Here is a 20,759-nt window from a genome sequence, read left to right on the forward strand (position 1 = left end):
CGTGTCGCTGAGCTCACAAAAGGCTCGCCACAATAATTGCATTTCCACTCTTTGTTTCCTGACCCCGTTGCCATAGCGGGGTTAATCATAGTGGTATGGATCCCCCAAAGTGGATTTGGAGGTTTAGGCATGGTAAATCTCTGCTGCTATGCTGTAATTCTCTGTTGCTATAATGTAATTCTCTGCAGCTATGACCTGCGACCTGTCATGTTGGCATGCACACGAGCATAATTCAATATAAATTTTGGGAGAAGTAGAACAAGCAAGTAAACTGCAATCTATAAACTAATTGTGTTGAGAAATGCACATGCCAAGCAAGCTGCAATAGAAGCTTCAAAGCTCAAGCATTAAGCAGTAACAAGTCTCATGCATAAGGTGCTATGCAGCCCTAAGGAGGCCAAATTAATTAGGGCTTTCAGCCCATACTTTGCCCCCTTTAAATTTACTGTTATACTAGCAGGCTCTTATATGAAACAAACCCAGAAGGGGGCCAACTTTCTTAGGGCTTTCAGGAACCAGCCCATAATTGCCCCAATTTTTTGGGAAAGGAGAAAGCAAGATGCAGAGTGGAGCCTTCAAAAACAGCACTATATAACGAGATAAAATAAGGCTGAAGCAAACGATGCAGTCTGCACAATGTGAACCTGAAGGCAGGCTGAGCTCCAGCCTCCAACGTTGATGCTCGTCACCCAAACCAACAGGCTGCAGAAGGTGCCAAAAATCGAACGTACGGTAAATCCGTACAGTATATGGCAGGTCCGTACAGTGTACGGCGGATTCGTACAGTGTACGGTGAATCTGTACGGCGGGTACGTCGAGTCCGTACGATAGGTACGTCAAGTCTGTACGAGATACGTCAACTGTGTACGGCAAATCGCAGCAGCTGTGCGGGAGAGGTGAAAGAGCGTACGGATATGGACGGCTTGTACGGCGAAACGAAAATGCTACTTTGCATTTGCAAAGTCTAAGGTTCCAAAACGTAGGGTTTTTTAAATTTTATTAAAAAAAATTAGAGCGTGTCTACATGTGTCTTAAGGTAAGACACGTGTCTTAAGTGTCTTAAGTGTCTTACCATAAGACACAAGTGTCTTAACAACCATGTTTCTGATAGATGTTTCTACACAAAACATGTCTTAAAGTTGATATACAACTATATAGAGATAGGACCACGCAATGAATGAATGTCTTAGAGCTACATGCAGTCAAAAGCCTAAACAAAGTACAAGCCAATCATCAAGAATTCTACTATCCAAGCCAATTATCAAGAATTCTACTATCCATCTGAATGCAAGTGATAAGCTTGTGTATTCTCAGTATGGCCCATGTTTGTCAGGTAAGAGTCAGACGCAAAATTCAGATCTGAATGAAGATGGTTATTGTTTTAAAACATATATCTCCAAAGATTTCCTGTTTAGTATGTGAAAGCTTATCCTAAACTAGAACATATATAGAGCTTGTTACTCGGGAGAGAAGAATACGACTGTTCAACAAATATTGCTATATTAGGGGACTTCAAATCAAAACAACACAAAGCCAATTGTAGAAAAGGAATACAAATGCCATTATGATTGAAAAAAGAATATACACATTAAGAATTAGAATGTTTTCTTACAATTCAGGGCTGCCCACAAGCTTTTTTGTAGGAAATGAAGTCCCCTCAACAGTGAACACCAATATACAACCACATCCACCAAAGTTACGAGTACAGAAGATTGCAGACATGTGATACGCATTGTTAAGATAATTATGACAACAGAGCTTGGTAAAATCATCAAAAAAAGTTCGATGGGATCCCAATTACCTTTGATACTATACTGTGTCTTGGTCGGTTATAAATAACAGAACAGAATTGTCCTTTGCATGTTGACCAGCCTCGACTTTTATTTCTTGGATAAGTCCATCTTTTGGTGCTCGCACAACATGCTGTTGCCATAATCAAACGACATCATTTGGGAAGACATCAAATAAAAAAATATACTATTACTTCAGTATTCGCGCGCTCATGCAAAATGGTGTTTTCATCCATGATCACAAACACCTTTGACTACATAACATGAATTTGGGTGTAAAGATAGGATTGTCATACTCTTCCTTGTGTCAGACGTCATTCCTGGACTGGTTCATATCAGCTTTAAGGAAAACCTTCTTACCACCCATTGAAGGTTTTCAACATCTCACATATATACATGATAAAGGAATACTATTTGGTGAGGACCGGAATGGAATAGTAGTCTGGCAGATCAAGAAAAAAGGAAAACCCTGAGGCAGATACATTGCAGTACCATGCCCTACTCATTGGTAAACAGGCACAGCGTGAAAAAGTGAAAAACTGGGGGCCATTAATCTTTTAAAACCAGAAGTCAATAAAGACCTTATTTTGAAGTCCAGGGATTTTGAGTACTTCTCTAATTAAAAGTACCAATGTTGAAATTTGAAGGACACCTCATTTGAGAGACAGTTCTGTAGCATGTATCTGTTTTGCTGTCAGCAGAAGTAGGAGAAGCAGTTAGTGAAGCAAAACAACTAGGGGCCTCACCAGTTGGGACAGCAGAGGGAAGCAACTGTTCTCTCTAGTTATCACCAAAGGATGTGTCACAAGAAGGAAGCCTTTCAGCCTTGCTTTTGCATTTCACCTGTTGCATGCCTTTCCAACAGTCCCACTCTTTCTCGGGGACTTTGGTGGGCACGCTAGTCTCAGTCATTTTGATTTTCAGCATGCGAGGAGGAATTTGTCAACAATTCATTAGTGCTGTTTTGGGCCATGGGTATAGTTGGCTTTGCCTGCAGACCTTGTATGCTTCAAATTCAGAGCAGCTTCATAATTTGTTCCTAGGTGACATTTGTGTACACTTGGCTGCTCTTTTTTATGCTGTCGCATCAGCCCTAGTGTTTGTAAAAGGCATCTTTGCAGACTGGACAGAAAAATGGTAATATTTACATCTTTCTTCGACCTTTGTGTGAGGTAATGGGTAATTTTATGTCATTCATTATGGCATTCACAAAGTATCTCCCAGTTCCAATCTCTGTGTCAGAAGCAAGTATTCATACGACTTTTTAATAGACGAAAAAGGTACATCCCTCCCAAAATAAGATGCTGTCCAGAACAGAGTCAAGTGACAAAAGTTCTCTCTCTCTCTCAAAGCCACTACTTCTCGAGGTTCAGTAGCAACCCTCATGCCTTGATTGGTGGATGGATTGCAAGGGGAGTGTGACATCTTCTTAGCCCTTGGTAAAAGGCTGATGCCCTTCAAACCAACTGACCTGATGTTCGGCAGCCTAGGTCCAATCCTAGGCAGCCAACCTCCGAGACCAACCTACCATAGGCTGCCATGTTAGCTATAATGTGGTTGACCTGTTTGCCATGTTACCAACAGTCACATGGCTATGCATTTGCAAGGTGACTATGTCTTGGGCGTCTAATATGAGCTTGGTTGCTTGGTTGCGTGACTGGACTGGACTGCTGCTCAAGAGCAATGTGAAAAGGGTGTTTCGTTATGGTACAAAATATTCTCGAGATCTTATGATCTGAGCATGGTGTTTGGAGCACGTAAGTACCTGGGCAACAAAGCTGGATTAATCATTGAAATCCCTCTGTGTGCATATGCAACAGGGATGCTGGAGATGTAGGTACGAGGTGGAAGTAACTTTCTACTTTTGTTGGATAAGGCAGTGCGAAGCATTGCTGTGAGGAAGCGTTCTTGTGGGCAATGGAGTAGGTAGCATGCTATATGAATGGATCTCCTCTACACACTGTTCATGTCTCACACACTTCGCCTGTTCAAAGTTTTAGAAGCCTTGCTGTATTTTATAAGCGAAGATATACATTTTGGTAGAAGAATAGCACACTGAGAATCTGTTCAAGATGGCAAGGATAGCACACTGAGAATCTGTTCGAGGTGGCATTCTATTAGAGGCCTATGCGTGTATGAGTAGGAAGTGGAAACAACTTCTGTGCGTCACGATGGCAATGACAAACAGAAAGATAGAGTGCTAGAGTGTTTGCAACTCCCGAAATATGTACTATGTTAAGGTCTATAAGCTCAAGAAAGACTGTGGGGAGTGTGTGTGTGGCAAGAAGATGATGGTTGATTGATTTGTTACAAAAGTGGATGGTAGTGCCTAGTGGTGGTGAGAAGGGAAACAATCTGATTGACATATACCTAGATGAATCCAGGAACATTCCTAAACTCATCCTCTAAAAACACAACATAGTGCAGTTTCAATCTCACGATAGTCACTCATAAGATTGAAAACCATAAACTCCATCACGCATAGCAGGGACTAGCTACTATGACATCCCCACTAACGTCATTAGAACAGTGGGTGTAGACCATAGTATAAAAATATGTTCACACATACAAATCCACACACCCACACATACTTGAGCATCCATTTATACAAAAGTCTTCATACTGGCTTTCTGTCGGCACTCCGGAGGTGAAGGGCAGACTCAGCCATGACGAAGGCTAGCTTTAAAGGAGAAGACTAATCAAAAAGTAGTCCAAGATCTCTTCATTCAAGCTACATGTGCTTCTGAAGTCTAAACGATTTCATTTTAATCTGATTGACAGAGTGATTGATTTGTTGTAAAAATGGGTGGTGGTGGTAATCGTGAAATGTACTTCCCCAAGATTGACCTTCAATCCAGAAGACATCGAATACGAATAAAACCTACCAATGTTCCCAAAACTACATTTCAGAACTGTTATGATTTTGGTTTAGAATGCAGAGACCTCTGAGATCTGCATTGCCCAGAAGGACACTTTTTCTCAGATAGTGGAGAGGCAGTCCCTTCTTCTCCAAATCTCTCACTAGAATGATGTGGCATTTTCAACCACAATCTCAGTTTCTTTCAGGATTTGCTTATGTTTGGATAGTCTGAGTGGCACCTTCACCACTGTTTTTTCAAGCTATGCATGTTGTATTTGCACCCTGAGTGCTTTGCTCTCAGCCGTTTCTTTGATACTTGATTGAAGCTTTTCACCAGAAAAAGAAATCCAGTCAGACTGCTGTTGTATGAAGGCCTGCACATGTCACATTGCCCCTTCCATTTTGTCTTTTTAAAAATCGACAATTCAAACATAGCGTGTGTTAGAATGTACCTCCATTTTCATTGCTTCGAGAATTAGCAGAGAATCTCCCTTTTTAACCCTTGCTCCAGCCTCCACAAGCATCCTTATCACACGACCAGCCATGGGAGCAAATACCCCTCCAGAAGGAAGATTCATTCTTTGCTTTAATTCTCCTTTGGATCCCAACAACCCTACAATATGGTCTTCTGTTGTACATGATTGTGTTGCAAGCACAAACTGATGATGGTTGTCATCCCGCCAGATGTCCACATGATTAACCATATCCTACAAAATTGCATCTAAGTCAAACTATGTATCTGTAGACACATTAAGTGCAATACCTCTTCCTGTCTTGAATTTTTAACTAGTCTCAACAGTGACCATGTGTATTTTCCTAAGAAAAAACCCTGCATATAATTCTGGTCAAAGAAGCAATAAGCCAGGCATTTCTGATTGTGTAGGAAAGAAATGCATGTCTGACAGGTATAATAAAGGTGGGTAGTTGTTAGTACACAGATTGCAATCAAACAAATAGGAAGTTGTCAATTTGTTATATACTTTTATGGGACTAAAACGTAGTTTGTCACCAATCTTACATGTTGACAAGGGATTAAGCATAGAGAAAAAACAAGAATGAGGTAGGGAAAAAGGAAGATTGAAGAGAGAATATTCTTAAAGAAGGGTGCTGACATTAGCAAAGAGAAGAAAAAGAAATGACAAATGCTTAAGCAACACTCATGTTCTCATCAATACCCAAGAATAAGTGGCCTTTTTGGTTTTTTGAAAAAATGAGAGAAAAAGAAAAGAAAGAAAGAAATTTTATTAAAGTCTTTGGAAGATAGATGGGTTTATGAGACTAAGAAAACTGATACAACATGCTGAAAGGGTGGAGCTATTGAAACGAGCATCATCCCCCATGCTAGATGCTAAATGTCATATAGTCATAGAAGGTACCAGTACTACACAATCCTGACATCGACATCATCATCACCCTCACCACGTCAAATCAAATCCAATCTCAAGTATGGTCCGGTGTATATAGAAGATCCCCTAAAAGGGAGGTCATAAAGGACCCAATGGCTGTCATGGCTGTGGTGGTAGAAGATCGGTGATAGAGCACAGACAATGCATGATCCGGTGTGTCCTCCTGTGGCTGCAGCTCTGTTGGGGTAAAGGCACATTGCCTACCCTTAATTAAAGAATTAAAGATAGGACACCTATGACTGTCTTAAGACAGTCATAGGGTAAACCTAATCCTAATAAAACTTAAGTGAGTTTGTGGTGTGGCTCACTCATCTCTTCACACCCGCACTAGTGTGTCACTCTCACTCTCTTGCTCCCTTCCACTCCTCTTCCCCCCTCTCAACTGGTATCAGAGCCATCGAGCTCACTCTCCCCCTACCTCGACCTAATCCGTACGGACAGTTCCGTACGGACAGTTCCGTACTGCTGTACGTCGTCCGTACGACCGTACGGATCAGTGCACAGAGCCGTACGGCGGTCGCGAACTGCAGGGCGGCCAGATCTGCGTGGGCATCGTCAGGTTGCAGGCGGCGCTTTTTTCGAGGGCTGCAGAGTGAAGGCGCGGTCGCGGGGCTGTAGGACCTTTGCGTGGGCTTCAGGGCGTCGTCGTTTTGTTTGTACAGCAGCTGCTGTACACCGCGACGCTGCATCAGGCAGTTGCCTAGCTGCTGTGCGCAGCTAGTCATACGGCAGCCGTACGGACTGCCGTACAACTGCGTCTTCTTCACGATTGTACGGGAGCCTTTGGCATTTTGTACTGTACGGCAGGTACAGTACGGTTGGCGTCGACAGCAGGGTACAGAAGTACACCTTTGTTCTTTTGCTGCAAAAATTCGTTTTTTTTTTTGGGAAGTGTACCTGCTGCAAGGACAGAAGTACAGCAGGACAGCAGGAGCTTCTATGCATTCACTGAGTGAAATTCTCAGTTTTGGGTGATCTTATCAAAGGGCTTTTGCCTGGATGTGTTTGCAGTATATGCCTTGAGGCAGTGTGTAGCCAGGGAGCACACATTTGCTTTATTTCCGCAGTGCATTTGGTGACATTTGTTGCAGGTCACATTCTTTGTACACACTCTGAAAATCTCAGTTGAGCCACGCTTGGTCAGGGCGCATCGAGTTTACTCGGTCCCTAACTGCCCATCGTTGACAGTGCTCAAAAGATTTTCTTCTTGGTGTTTGTACTTTGTGGTTTGTGTTGTTACTGAGTACACAGAGGCAGTCTATGCATTGCACATTGTCAGGTACACGTGTCAGAGAGATTTTCATATTGCATGCTACCTCAGTGTTGAGGTGTTCTCCACTTGATTCAGGTGTCAGATCAAGGGGCTTTTGCCCAGACTTTGTTTGATAGCACTTGGGTTACCGACAGAGATCTTCAGATGCATTTTCTCCCCTTGGTATAAGGGTGATTGCTTGGGATTTATCCCATTTACTGTTGCAGGTTTTGTGACAGGCTGAAGAGTCATTTACTGTTTTTGGGGTGTTTGACCAGTGGTTTCTGCAATTTGAGTCAGTGACATACCTCATCTGAGGTGGGAGAAGTGATCAGTACAGTCAGTACAGCAGTGTTTACAGCAGTCTGAGTGGTTTTGTCAGATAATTATGCACTGTTAAGCTCTTGTTGAGCAGCAGCAGCAGTCTGAAATTACTGTTTTTATGCCTCTTTGAGCTCAGAACAGTTTTGTCAGAGATACAGTATTTGCAGGGACATTTACTGTCTTGCTGCAGATTTTACTGACAGTATAAACAGCACCATTGAGAGTGCTTCTGGCTCTTGAATAGAGCAGGTTTTTTCTGAGAAATCAGAACTTTTATTCAGTCTTTTTACTTCCAGAAAGTCAGGTACTTTCCTCATCTGATATGGCATCAGGAGGAGGTGATTCTTCAATTCTGAACATAAAGAAACTGGAAGGAGCACATAACTATGCATTATGGGCAGAACAGTGCTTGAATGTCCTTCTGTTAAAGAAGATTGCTAAGCCCATAAGGGTAAAGGGTGTCAAGCCATCTGACATGGCAGCTGATGATTGGGAAGAGCTTGATTTGTCTGCGAGGGCAGCTATCATGCTCACTATTTCAGACACTCTTGTGTTCAATGTTCAGACTGAAAAGACCTCTTATGGTCTATGGCACAGACTAGAAGAATTGTATGCCCAAAAGAGTTCAGCCAGTAAGGTTTATTGGTTGAAGAAGCTGGTTGATCTTCGCATGAAGGAAGGTACAGCTATGACCTCACATTTGAGTGAGTTCAATTCTATCTTTACACAGCTGATTGCACAGGGGTTGAACCTTGATGAGGAGTTCAAGGCTACTTTCTTGTTGTGTACCCTCCCTGAGAGTTGGGACACTTTCAAGACCACCCTGTCAAATTCAAATGTTATTCTTATGTATGCTGATGTAGAGAGCTCTCTCCTTATGGAGGAGATGAGCAGGAAGAATAATGCGGGCAGCAAGTCTTCAAATGCTTTGCAGGTACAAGATAGAGGCAGGACTCAGCAGAAGGGGAGATCTGCTAGTAAGTCCAAATCCCGCAGTCAGTCCCGTGGCAAAAAGGACATTGAATGCTTTTATTGTGGCAAGAAGGGACATGTGAAGTCGAAGTGCTTCAAGTTCATACGGGATCAGAAAGCCAAGAAGGCTGAAACACAGGATGCAGGAAATGCAAGCAAAGGCAAAGGCAAGGCCAAGGTAGATGACTTGGATGCAGTGAATGTTGCAGCAGAGGACAGTGACAGTGACATACATGATGTTTTATGCTCTTCTGCTGTAGTAGCACATGCTTTGGTTATTGATGGCCATGACATGCACACCTGGCTCTTGGATTCAGGTGCCTCTTTTCATGTTACTCCTCATAGGGAGTGGTTTACTTCCTACACAGGTACTCATGGAGTTGTTCATCTTGGGAACAACTAAGCATGTCAGATTGCAGGGATTGGCAGTATACAGATAGTATTTCCTGATGGACGCACATTCATGCTTGATGGTGTTCGCCATGTGCCGCAAATCAAGAAAAATCTGATTAGCACTGGCTTATTAGATGACAGTGGTTACCACACCACATTTGGGGATTCCAAATGGGTGATTACTGATGGCCAGACAGTAGTGGCTGAGGGTTTTAAGAGTGATACCTTGTACCCTCTTTATGTTTCCAGTGTGGGTAATCATGTTGTTGCCATAACCGAGCTGCCAAAGGTTTCATTGTGGCATAGCCGGTTGGGACACATGTCTGTTAAAGGAATGCAAGAACTGTCACGTTTGGGTTATCTGCCGTCTCTTTCATTTTCAGATTTGCCTACTTGTGATCATTGCATATTTGGCAAGCATTCTGTGACTCCTCATAAGAGGAGAACTCCCCAGAATAGAGCACCGCTTGATCTAGTGCACACTGATTTGTGTGAGATGCCACAGTTATCACTAGGGGGTGCAAAATATTTTATTACTTTTATTGATGATGCCACACGTAAGGTGTGGGTCTATTTCTTGAAGCATAAGGGAGATGCCCTAGATGTTTTCAAGAGGTTTGTCGCTCAGGTTGAGAATCGGACAGGTCGTAGGCTGAAATGCCTCAGATCCGATAATGGGGGTGAGTATGTGTCACATGCTTTTGTGCAGTTTTGCCAAGCTAAGGGCATCAAACAGGAACTCACAGCCCCTCATAATGCATCTCAAAATGGTGCAAGTGAGCGGATGAATCGAACTATTCAGGAGAAGGTTCGAGGTATGTTGTCTTATGCTGCATTACCCCATGGCTTTTGGGCAGAAGCCGTGCAAACAGCAGTTCACATTATTAACAGGTCACCAAATAAGGCTTTGGAGTTGAAAGTGCCAGAGGAGGTGTGGTCTGGCAAGCCACCCTCATATAAGCACTTACGGGTATTTGGCTGCGAGTGCTTTGCTCATGTACGCAAAGATCTCCGCACCAAACTGGATCCAAAGTCTATCAGATGCATCTTTATGGGATATGGTGACGAAGGTGAAATGGGGTACAGATTATGGGATCCCGTTAAACGGAAGATTATACGCAGCAATGATGTCATCTTTAAAGAAGATAGTGTACACAAGGAACCCGTGCAACCTGTGGAATACAGGAGGGTTATTTATGATGATGTTGGACAGCACAGATTGCCCATTTATATGCAGCAGCAGGCTGCTGCAGATCACCCTGTTCAAGAGGGTATACAGGCTGAAAATCAGCCAGATACAAACAGATCGCAGCAAATTGTCACAGATTTTTTTGCATTCAAGTCGCTCCGAGCCATAGACATGTGGAGGAGGAGTTAGCAGATATGCGAGCAACATGGGTCAGTAGAGAGAGGCGGTCATGTCAATGCACCCATGCACTTGGGTGCAATGTGACACACTGGCTGCATTGACAAGTGTGTAATAGTTCCCTAATAAGTGATTCTGTCATATGCTGTGACCCCTTTGTGAGCCCTTGTCCAAGGACAATCAGGCACTAGCTACGTAAGTCAGTCTCTCAGCCTTAGGTCAAGTTAGACAGATCAGTCCTTGTTCACTGGTACCCACTGGAGAACAGTAGGGTAGTGTTTCCATCTTAGGTTTAGAGATAGGTTTGCAGCCTAGGATAGGAGCCCTTTTGGGCCCCCCCAGGGCTGGAACAAGTGAAGGGAAATGGCAGGGGAAGGACTGCCTTTATAGGCTACCCTACACCCCTCCCTAGGCCACCTTTTATGGGGCCAAGGGACCAGCCAACCAGCCCCAAACAGCTGACTGAAAGTCGGCCAGTTTGGGCAGGTTGGCTCAGCCCTTCAGCCCTATAAATATGGGGCTCCCAGGCCCTCATTTCCCATCCAGCCTCATGTGTGCAGCCCTGAACACCTCCGGAGTTGGCCTTAATCAGCCTCAGCTTTTGGCCTTCAGTTCAGCCTGTCTGGAAGGTGTCTACAACAGTCAGGGATTCGGACCAGCAAACGTAGTAAGGTTAGGGTACTGTTTCAGCAGCTCTTTACAGCTTTCTTTTCAGTTTTGCACAGCTCACTTCTCAGCTCTATATTTCAGTCATCTCTCAGCTCTCTTTAGAATCTATTACTCCCAGCTGTTTACACGGTGGCAAGGGGGGCCCCCAAAATCAGACATTATTAACATGTTGAAAATCTCCCCCAGGCAGAGAGGGGGTTCTATCTTTCGAAAGGAAGGGAGAGAAATGTGCACTCATGTGTTCACAAGCCCTCTAGGATCCTGCAAGTAAGGAGAATCAAGACAGCTCCATCAGGAAGGGGAAAGGAACAGACTCGCAGAGTGGAAGAGAGGCTGGTCGTGGATGAGGAATAAAGCAAGAAAGAAAGAGAGAAAAGAAGAAGTTTTGAAAGACCTGAAGATCTATGAGGACAATCTCAATTACAAGATTGGGAACAGCAAAAGGAGAGACTAAATGCTCTTCAGAAATATAATAACGCAGAATGAAATATGGGCTACTTGGCCCCAAAATATCTTTACCAATCATATCCACGAAAGAATATGAGGAACTGCGATAAAGAATGAGGGAATGGTGAGAAGGCCTGGACAGTGGACGGAGGAAATGAAGAAGAGAAGAGGCATCAAGACAAGGCAAGCTTGCTAGAGAAGGCTTCAAGATCTGGTTATTCTTTCCTACTCTGCTCTGTTATCACAATAACAAATGCAAATAGAGTGGATGGCCATTCAAATATGCCCATAAGAAACGAAAGTCACTTTTCTGTTTGCTTTTGTTTTTTAATATGCATATAAGAAAGGGAACTTACCTTTTTGTAAAATGAAGCAGAGATGCGACTTGATATTCCATCAATTGAAAGTTTCAATTCATGACAATCAATTGATTGGTACTCATGCCTCACCCTTAAAGTAGAGCAATCACAACCTGGGATCTGGAATTAGAAACACATATGCCAAACATTACTCAAAGCAGCAGAGCCTGAATTAAGCTCATGTTACCATCCCCAAGCTTCAAACATTACAGATGTAGGCATTACCTCCACTTCATAACCACCATCCCTGCAGTACGTGACAAGAATCTCTAGCTCTCTAGCATTTTCAGCTTCTTCCCTCCATTCAAATATTATATGCCGCTTTAATTCATGATTCAAGCGAAAACCTGATGTTGAAGCCCATATATTCCCAGTATATGTCTTGCTGCCTTCTGCAAGCAGCACTAAAGACTGGTTAAACTCATACTCATGTTTGGCTGCTGAAGACCACAATTACCTGCACCCTTACCTGAATCAGCTTGAGATGCCAGCCATGTGTCTCTCATGCAAATATACACAGCTGCAATAGCTGCACTAATTTTGAAGTCCTTTGAGCTCTTTTCAAGGGCAAGGGGAGCCAGAAGTGACTCCTTGTAGTGGTCAATAAAGTGTGTCCCAACTTTCCCCGTTGAAAACGCATGATGATGTGCAAGCGCTTTCAGAAAGCCGATATTTGTTGGAATTCCAGAAATCTTGCATTAGAATTCGTGTTAGTCACAACCAAGCTTGGATAAATACACAGTTTAAATACTTTATATGAACAATAAATCTCATTAATTTCAAGCAACCTGGAATGTTGAAAGGCAATCTTGCAGCTTCACCAATGCTGCAGAGCGATTATGCCCGAAAGCGACCAATTTGGCAATCATAGGATCATAATGTATTGTTACAGAGTCTCCTTGCTGAACACCAGTCTCAACTCTTACTGCAAAAATATTCATCTGTTATAAGGAAAGAATATATTCTCTTCAGTAGACCCACTTGCTGCAGCATGAAGGTGTCACACCTGTTGAAGATTCTTGAGGTGGATGATAATGATGCAAAACTCCAGCAGCAGGTAAAAATCCACTCTCAACATTTTCAGCATAGATTCGGGCCTCAAAAGCATGCCCTTTTCAGGAAAATTCAACCCAGAGAGTTAAAAAGATCTGTGTTGCGAAATAGGTAACAAAAAGATTGGTTTCTCCAGCAACAAGAGCTAATAAGTTTTGCCATATTAAGATAATATCATTTGCACTCGTGATGTATGTCTTTCATACAGAATTTGCCTTTGCATTTTCAATGCTACGATGAAAAAATGGGCCCAAAATGTTGCTGTAAATTATCTGGATTAAAGTTTCACGATGAGTTCACCTGATAAAGACAAATCAGTTTGCCCACAAGGGAGCGGCTCTCCGCTGGCAACACGAATCTGCCACTCTACCAGATCCTGCTTTGTGACCATCTCCGTTACAGGGTGTTCAACCTGAACATTGTGGACATTGCTTCAAGACTATGGCAACTTCAGACAGCTTTCTATGTAAGTGATCTTCTAATGTAGCAAGCTTCAATTTATCTTCAGGCAAACTAGGTAGCCAAACTAAATGCAGACGCTAACCAAAAACCTGTACCTGAAGCCGAGTATTCATCTCCATGAAAAAGAACTCCCCTGATAAGGAGTCAACAATAAACTCCACAGTTCCAGCACTGTAATATCCTACTGCCTTTACACAGCAAATATGAGAGAGAATTAGATCCCATGGTAAAAAATGAATGGTTCACACACATAGATCTGACAAGTACATGTGTATGTCTATGTCCATATTTGGGCATATGTACATACATATGTATACGTATAGCGTCGTATACGTATATGCACATACATGCATACATACATACAAATGTGATCTTGGCCTTTCATGCTATGTGAAGACTAGATGTGTGTACATGCACACAAATACATACGTTATGTACATATGTGTATATGTGTGCATGATATATACTGGTGTGTGTATGCATATAAAAAAACATACATGCATACACATACATGCATGCATGCATGTATGTATGTATGTAGACATATACACATATATGATGAGTCTATGGTGCTACTAAATAGGTATCTGCTCTTGCTCCTGCTCATGCTGCTTTTGGCTTCTTTCCTGCCCTCTCTCCCTTCATCTCCCCTTCCTCTGTCTGCCTGTCCCACACCTTCTCTATGCAGATTCTCTTGCTGCTGCATCAAGCCTATGCTGCCTGCCCACCACCAAAGGCCTCTCTCCCCAAACCCCCTTGCACTTGAAATGTGTGTGTGCACCTGTGCATGCATACAGATAGATGTAAGAGGGTGCACACACATACACAGAGACATAAACACAAACACACATGTGGAGGGCGAGAGAGAGAGAAGGAGAAAGAAGGGGGAGGGAGGGGGTGTGCGCGCGCTCCACACGTACTAGTGAGGTGGGGGTAAAACTGGTGCCCTTTATAGAAGCAATGAAAATCATAATCACAAAACTTAAGAGAGCACATAACCAACTCACCTTACTCTAAGTCACAGTACATGTTGGTGACGCTATAATTGTAATTATTTTACCCCTTTTTTTTTAAAAAAAATCCTTTTGTTGGCATCGCCTCAATAGAGCAGTGTTTTAGCATAGGCTTGGAGGTCACTTATGTTAGATATGCTCAATGCCCCACCCTCCTGGTAACCACCAGTGGTCCAAGGTGCTCAAGTTGTAAGGCCCCCATATGAGGAGAAGCCATGTGTGAGCCGGGGACATTGGATGGATCTTGACTTGCATGTCAGATGACGTCTATCAATGAGACCATTAATGGTAGAAAGGTGATTGTGTGGGAGCCCCTTATTCTTGCTGGGGCCCGGGGGCCAGCTGGCCCTTAGCTGGGGGGTCCTAGGGGAGCCAACAGCCCCTCCTAGTGGGGGTTCGGGGACGACAGCCCCCGAAAAGACGCTATAGGAAATATTCCATGAATATTCCATGGACGACTAGTTGGTTCCACCGACTAGGTTGACTGGTCGGCTTCACCGACTAGGTTGACTGGTCGGTTTCACCGACTACGTTGATCCGACTACCGCCCTCATAGCTATGAAGAGACAACCTCCCCAATCCATCGTACCAGATCAAATCTTCCAACAGAGATCTTCCAGCTAGTAGCTCTTTACCTAGTATCTGTCTAGATCGCCATCTAAGCGCCACTGTGGGAGTGCACCAGTCCATTGTACCAAATCAGATCTTCCAGCTAGTAGCTCTTCGCCTAGTATCTGTCTAGATCGCCATCTAAGCTCCACTGTGGGAGCGCACGGCTGGACAGAACCATCATCTGTACTACATTAGTATTGAAGGAAAATTTTGTTCATCTCCAATTTGCTGTGTACTCTCTATTCTTTGTTCAATTTTTGTTCTGCTACGCCATGTAATTTAACATGATATCAGAGCCCAGGCGGCTCTAAGGATCGAAGAATAGAAGAGAGGCGAGAGCTTCAACAGCATACGGAGTGATGGCAACAGGAAGTAGCTCGAGTTCAGCAGCTGCTACTGCACCAACAATCTAGGCGTTGAGGATTCGTCCACCAGCCTTCACTGAAGGCAAGCTAGATGGTACAAACTACACTCTGTGGAAGTTTGAAATTACTGCTATTCTGGATTTATATGAGCTTCAGGAGACAGTACAGGAACTGACTCTGAACCATAAGGAACCCCCGACCTAGCAAATCCGGGGAGTACGATACCTCCTAATGCCGACCTTCTACGAGCTTTGAAACGCAGGAACGCAGGTGCTCTGTGTGCCCTTGTTACAAGTACTACTGATAGTGTTTTAACCTTGATTCAGCATACATCTATGGCAACTGTGACCTAGAACATATTGAAGAGTCAGTATGAGACGCGGAATCAAACAAGGATCCAGAACTTGGAGAATCAACTCGCAGCTTAGAAGTTTAATGAAGGAGCGATAGCGGAGGCGTTCATAACCCAAATCAAAAATCTACGTGACCAGATGGCTGGTGCTGGGATACAAAAGACTAGCGAAGAGCTAGCTCGACGGTGTCTCCGGATATGTCCACCAAGGTTTGATGGACTGGTAACAGCACTTAACACTCAAGTGAGACCCCAACCATTGTCATTTGAGGAGTTATGTGCTTTACTTATGGAGGAGGAATTGAGGCTTAAAGCTCGAGATGGAGGCGGCAATGGGGATGCTGCAGTCTCTGCCACTGCGAAAGGCAAAGGTGGTTCCTCCACCAAAGGTGAGTCCTCTACTAGTGGTGACAAAAAGAAGAAGGGCGAAGCAGATGAAAAGAATGGTACCTTGAAGAAGACAAATAAGGGGAAAGAGACAGCTAACACAGCGGAAGCAGAGTTGGATCTATTTCTCGCCATTGAGGAAGAGTGTTCCTCAGTTCAAGAAGCATCAACCACTGATTCATGGATGTTGGATAGTGGTGCCTCCTATCACATGACCTGCAAGAAGGGTCTATATTGTTCCATGCAGCCTCTACAAGAACCCATCACCGTGACGGTTGCAAATAACTCAAAATGCCCTGTTGAGGGTACAGGTACGGTTTCATTTGATTCTGTAAATGGAGATGTTAAGAAACTATCTAATGTGCTGTATGTTCCACAAATCAAGAGAAATTTGCTATCAGTTGCTTCCATAACTGACCTTGATCATGAGGTGAGGTTCAACAAGACAAGAGCAAAAATTCTGGATAGTGCAGGCAATCTTGTTGACACAGGAGTAAGGAGGAACAACCTCTATGAGCTAAGTGCTCTTACAGCCACCGCTGCAGTGGGCACAAGCAGACTTTGGCACGAAAGATTCGGCCACACCGGATTTGCAGTGCTGAAGGAGATGCAAAAGCAAGGTATGGTTGCTCACTTACCTGTAGTAGCAGAAATCAAAGAACCGTATGAAGCTTGCATGATGGGCAAGCAACAGAGAAAGACATTTCCACAAGAAAGCAAGAACAGAGCAAACGCTCCTTTAGAGTTGGTGCATGTTGACTTGTGCGGTAAGATGCCTACACAGGCCTTGGGGGGATCTTCCTATTTTTTATTGATTGTCGACAACTATAGTAGGAAGATGTGGGTGTACTTTCTTCACAAAAAGACTCAAGCTTTTGGTAACTTGAAAGAATGGCTACAGCTTGTTGAAAATGAAACAAGGAGAAAAGTGAAGAAAATCAGATCGGATGGTGGTGGTGAGTTTGTTTCTACAGAGTTTGGAGATTTTTGCAAGAGGTGATTGTGTGGGAACCCCTTATTCTTACTGGGGTCCGGGGGCCAGCTGGCCCTCAATTGGGGGATCCGAGGACGAGAGCCCCCGAGGCGAAAGTATAGGGAATATTCCATGGACGACTAGTCGGTTCCACCGACTAGGTTGACTGGTCGGCTTCACCAACTAGGTTGACTGGTTGGTTCCACCGACTACGTTGATCCAACTACCGCCCTCATAGCTATAAAGAGATGACCTCCCCTGTCCATTGTACCAAATCAGATCTTCCAGCTAGTAGCTCTTCACCTAGTATCTGTCCAGATCGCCATCTAAGCTCCACTGTGGGAGCGCACGGGTGGACGGAGCCATCATCTATACTACATCAGTATTGAAGGAAAATTTTGTTCATCTCCAGTTTGCTGTGTACTCTCTATTCTTTGTTCAGTTTCTGTTCCGCTGCGCCATGTAATTTAACAACTTAGTGTCATTTTCCAAATGTTATTGCTTTTTTTTTCTAGTTAGTACTATTGGAATTCTTTTTAAGCTAGACTCTCTCTCTCTCTCTCTCTCTCTCTCTCTCAATCACATAATTTATGCTCCCATAAAGCACGAGCCAATACCCACAAGTATTCATGATCTCTTGTTTACAATTTTGAGCTTAAAGGTTAGCTAGACTCTCTCTCTCTCTCTCCCCCTCCCATGGGCCTTCTACCTCCACGCGGCATTGCTCCGTCAGGCTTTCGACCATTGCGGAAGATTCCCCACTGCTACCTCCCGTAGGAGTCTAGGCCGTGTCTCAGTCCCAGTGTGGCTGATCATCCTCTCAGACCAGCTAGTGATCATCGCCTTGGTAAGCCGTTGCCTCACCAACTAGCTAATCAGACGCATCGGAGAACTAGCTATCACATAAAGAAAATGTTGACCGCATTGTTGGGCACAGAAACTCATTAATCTCTCTCTCTCTCTCTCTCTCTCTCTCTCTCTCTCTCTCTCTCTCTCTCTCTCTCTCCCCCCCCCGGTCCGTTCGTCGTACCCCCTTCCAGGCGTCGCAGCTTCCCGTTCGTCGTAGCCCCGTCCGTCCAACGTAGCCCCTTCCGAGCGTCGCAGCTTCCGAGCATCGCAACTTCCCGTCCGTCCGTCCGTCGTAGCCCCTTCCGGGCGTCGCAACTTCCCGTTCATCGTTAGCCTCTCCGTTTTTGTTGTAGCCTCCTGTCCGTCGTAGCCTCAGCCAACGCGTAGGCATGTTCAGCAGCTCGCTGACCTGCCCGCCCTTGCCCTAGCTCTTGGGAGTATAGCCCCTCGCTGTAGATCTCTCGAATGCTGCCTCCCCATACTTCCACTCCATATAATACTGTCTGCACTACATATGCATCAAACAATACATTTTGAATTTTCCAGTTCCTAGTGTCGGTGTGCCTGCAATCATTCTCAAGCTGGCAGTACTTCCCCCAACCAGTGTCCATCCTTCTATGTATACATTGCCACCATCTGTGATCCGCCGTTATATCAACCCCTAAGTACTTGAAGGTGCTGACATACTCAATGATCTGTCCATCAAAGGTGATCTCAGGGGGATGTTCTGGCTGATTGGTACAGACTGCCATCATCTTTGTTTTTCCGACATTTACTTGCAGCCCCGCTTTCCCTACAAAAAGTCTTAAGCACTTGTAAAAGTTTGTACATAGATTCCGAATCGTATGCAAAAAGAATGACATCATCTGCGTATAACAACAATAGCACTGTCCAAAGCCCCAATTGCGGTCCTTGCAACCCTTTCTCTACTGCAAATTCATTGATGAGTTCCTCCAGTGGGTCAATGCATATTCCGAACAAGGTAGGCGATAGAGGGCAGCCTTGCTTCACTCCTGTATTGCTCTCAAATACATCAGACATACCTTGTGTTTGTTTGAGTCGGCATAATACGTTTTCATAGATGCGAGAGATGCCTACCCTTAAGGCCAAAGGGACTTCTTTTTCTTGCATTCTCTTCCATAGTTCTCCTCTTGGAACTGTGTCAAATGCTTTCTTGAAATCCACAAAACAACAAAATAGAGTGCGTCCTCTCAGTCTGCATTCATCCATGAGGACCCTTAAGGTAATAAGGTGGTCGGCTGTCTTGTGCTCCTTGCGAAAGCCTGCTTGTCCGGTGGCTCTTTTTTGTGCCTCTTCTGCCCATGAGCTGATTTTCATTTCAAGCACTGTGCTAAAGAGCTTGGTCAATGTAGAGCTGACCATTATAGTTCTGTAATTTGTGACTGAATTTTTGTCTCCACCTTTGTGTAAAGGCTGGACCCAATTTTCTTGCCATTCCTGAGGGAAACCATGGTGTAGAGCATGTGTTAGGATGTGTGAGAGCCATGTTCTTGCTCGGTCTCTTGTCCATTTCACAAATTCCGCCTGTATCTTCATGTGATCTGATGCTTTGCCATTAGCCATCTTCTTTAGTCCAATTTCAATGTCTTCGAAGGTGAAAGGACTAGTGCATGTGACCGATAGGTGAAAGGACTAGTTAGCAAGTGCATGATTGTACAACTTGGTAACATAGTTAAGCATGGTTGCATCTGATATATCCCCTATGACCTGTTTCCGTCTGCCTTTCACTTGTTTCCAGCCCTTTCTTGGATTTTTTATGAAAGTGACCAAATCAGATTTCTCTCTTTCCAAAATATATTTTCTTTTCTTTTTCCTTGTGAAGGCATTGTATGTCTTCTCCAGTTGTTTATGCCTATTTGCATTCAGTATGTATTTCAGCTCTTGGCGTAGTTGTTTGCATTCCTCGTCATACCATTTCTTGTGTGGTAGTCCTTTGACCTGTTTCTTTTTTCTTGTAGTTGCTGCTCCAAATGTTTGCATGGCTGAGGCAAGTATTGCTTCCTGCAAGGCTGTCCATGTGGGGTTGGTTATTGCGCCGAGGGAGCGGTGCATATGCACACTATGTGACATACAGGAGGTTGAGACAGAGGAGCATTTCATCTTCAGGTGTCCTGTGTACTATGAGATCCGAGGACGTTTCCACTGCCTCTTCAGAGATAGTTATAGGATTTTAGCCCATTTCCTCTCCTACCCAGACCAGCGGTGTTTGGCAGGTTTCATTCATGAGGCACTTTGACATCGCGAGAGGATACTCCGAGCACGGAGACAGGAGGAGACTTCTTCCTCGGTTGATCCCTCTCAGAGCTCTATCACCGAGTTCTTTCAGCTAGATCACATGGACCCCAATGAGACGAGGCCTCGACATGACCGTGACCTGGAGCCCGTGACCCGACAGCTCAGATAGAGGGTCGACACACAGATCACACTTGGAGACATCCCCTCCTTGTTTAGAGTTGGAGCCCGACCGACGGGGGTCACAGTAGCCCTGGTTAGACGCAGAGCTACGACCAAGAGACGTGCCAGGACCGCACCTCTGAGTGGCCGACAGCACTCTATTGCCGACTTCATGCCTTCACTGCCTCATCCATCCTGATATCTTGCTGTTGCTGGGGATGATGATGATATTGATGATGATGCTGAGATTGATATATAGTCGACCATCGACATGACTATGTTGTACTTAGGACTTAGTACTGCCATTTTGCATTTTTTGCTTTTGACCCATCGGTCTCCCGAAGACTTATAATAAACTTTCTTTCTTTCTTTCTCAGCTTTGCATCCAAAGTGTCTGCATAAACTTGGTGTTTGTCTGGGTCTACTTTGAAACCTCCTGC

The 20,759-nt window shown here is 44.2% G+C and overlaps 1 protein-coding gene across 12 annotated transcripts in view; it reads right to left on the bottom strand.

Annotated features, from left to right (window-relative positions):
* Positions 1 to 1,153: 1,153 nt before the first annotated feature.
* MCCA (methylcrotonyl-CoA carboxylase alpha chain) overlaps positions 1,154 to 20,759 on the bottom strand; it is a 51,801-nt gene continuing 32,195 nt past the window's right edge. For 5 of the 12 annotated variants that reach the window (XM_087389012.1, XM_087389056.1, XM_087389072.1 and 2 more), the window contains 9 exons: positions 13,449 to 13,541; positions 13,192 to 13,303; positions 12,845 to 12,949; positions 12,627 to 12,763; positions 12,308 to 12,530; positions 12,064 to 12,230; positions 11,836 to 11,958; positions 5,103 to 5,357; positions 1,154 to 1,923 (listed from right to left, as the gene is read on the bottom strand). In XM_087389012.1, the coding sequence (XP_087245138.1) occupies positions 1,810 to 1,923; positions 5,103 to 5,357; positions 11,836 to 11,958; positions 12,064 to 12,230; positions 12,308 to 12,530; positions 12,627 to 12,763; positions 12,845 to 12,949; positions 13,192 to 13,303; positions 13,449 to 13,541 (1,329 nt within the window). In that variant the 3' untranslated portion in view covers positions 1,154 to 1,809. The other 7 variants (XR_015542533.1, XM_087389036.1, XM_087389021.1 and 4 more) reach the window with 7 other exon arrangements.

Source organism: Dipteris shenzhenensis, chromosome 2 (assembly GCF_047967505.1).
Source record: "Dipteris shenzhenensis isolate YYH24624 ecotype China chromosome 2, Dip_SZ_1.0, whole genome shotgun sequence".
Taxonomy (NCBI): Eukaryota; Viridiplantae; Streptophyta; class Polypodiopsida; order Gleicheniales; family Dipteridaceae; genus Dipteris; species Dipteris shenzhenensis.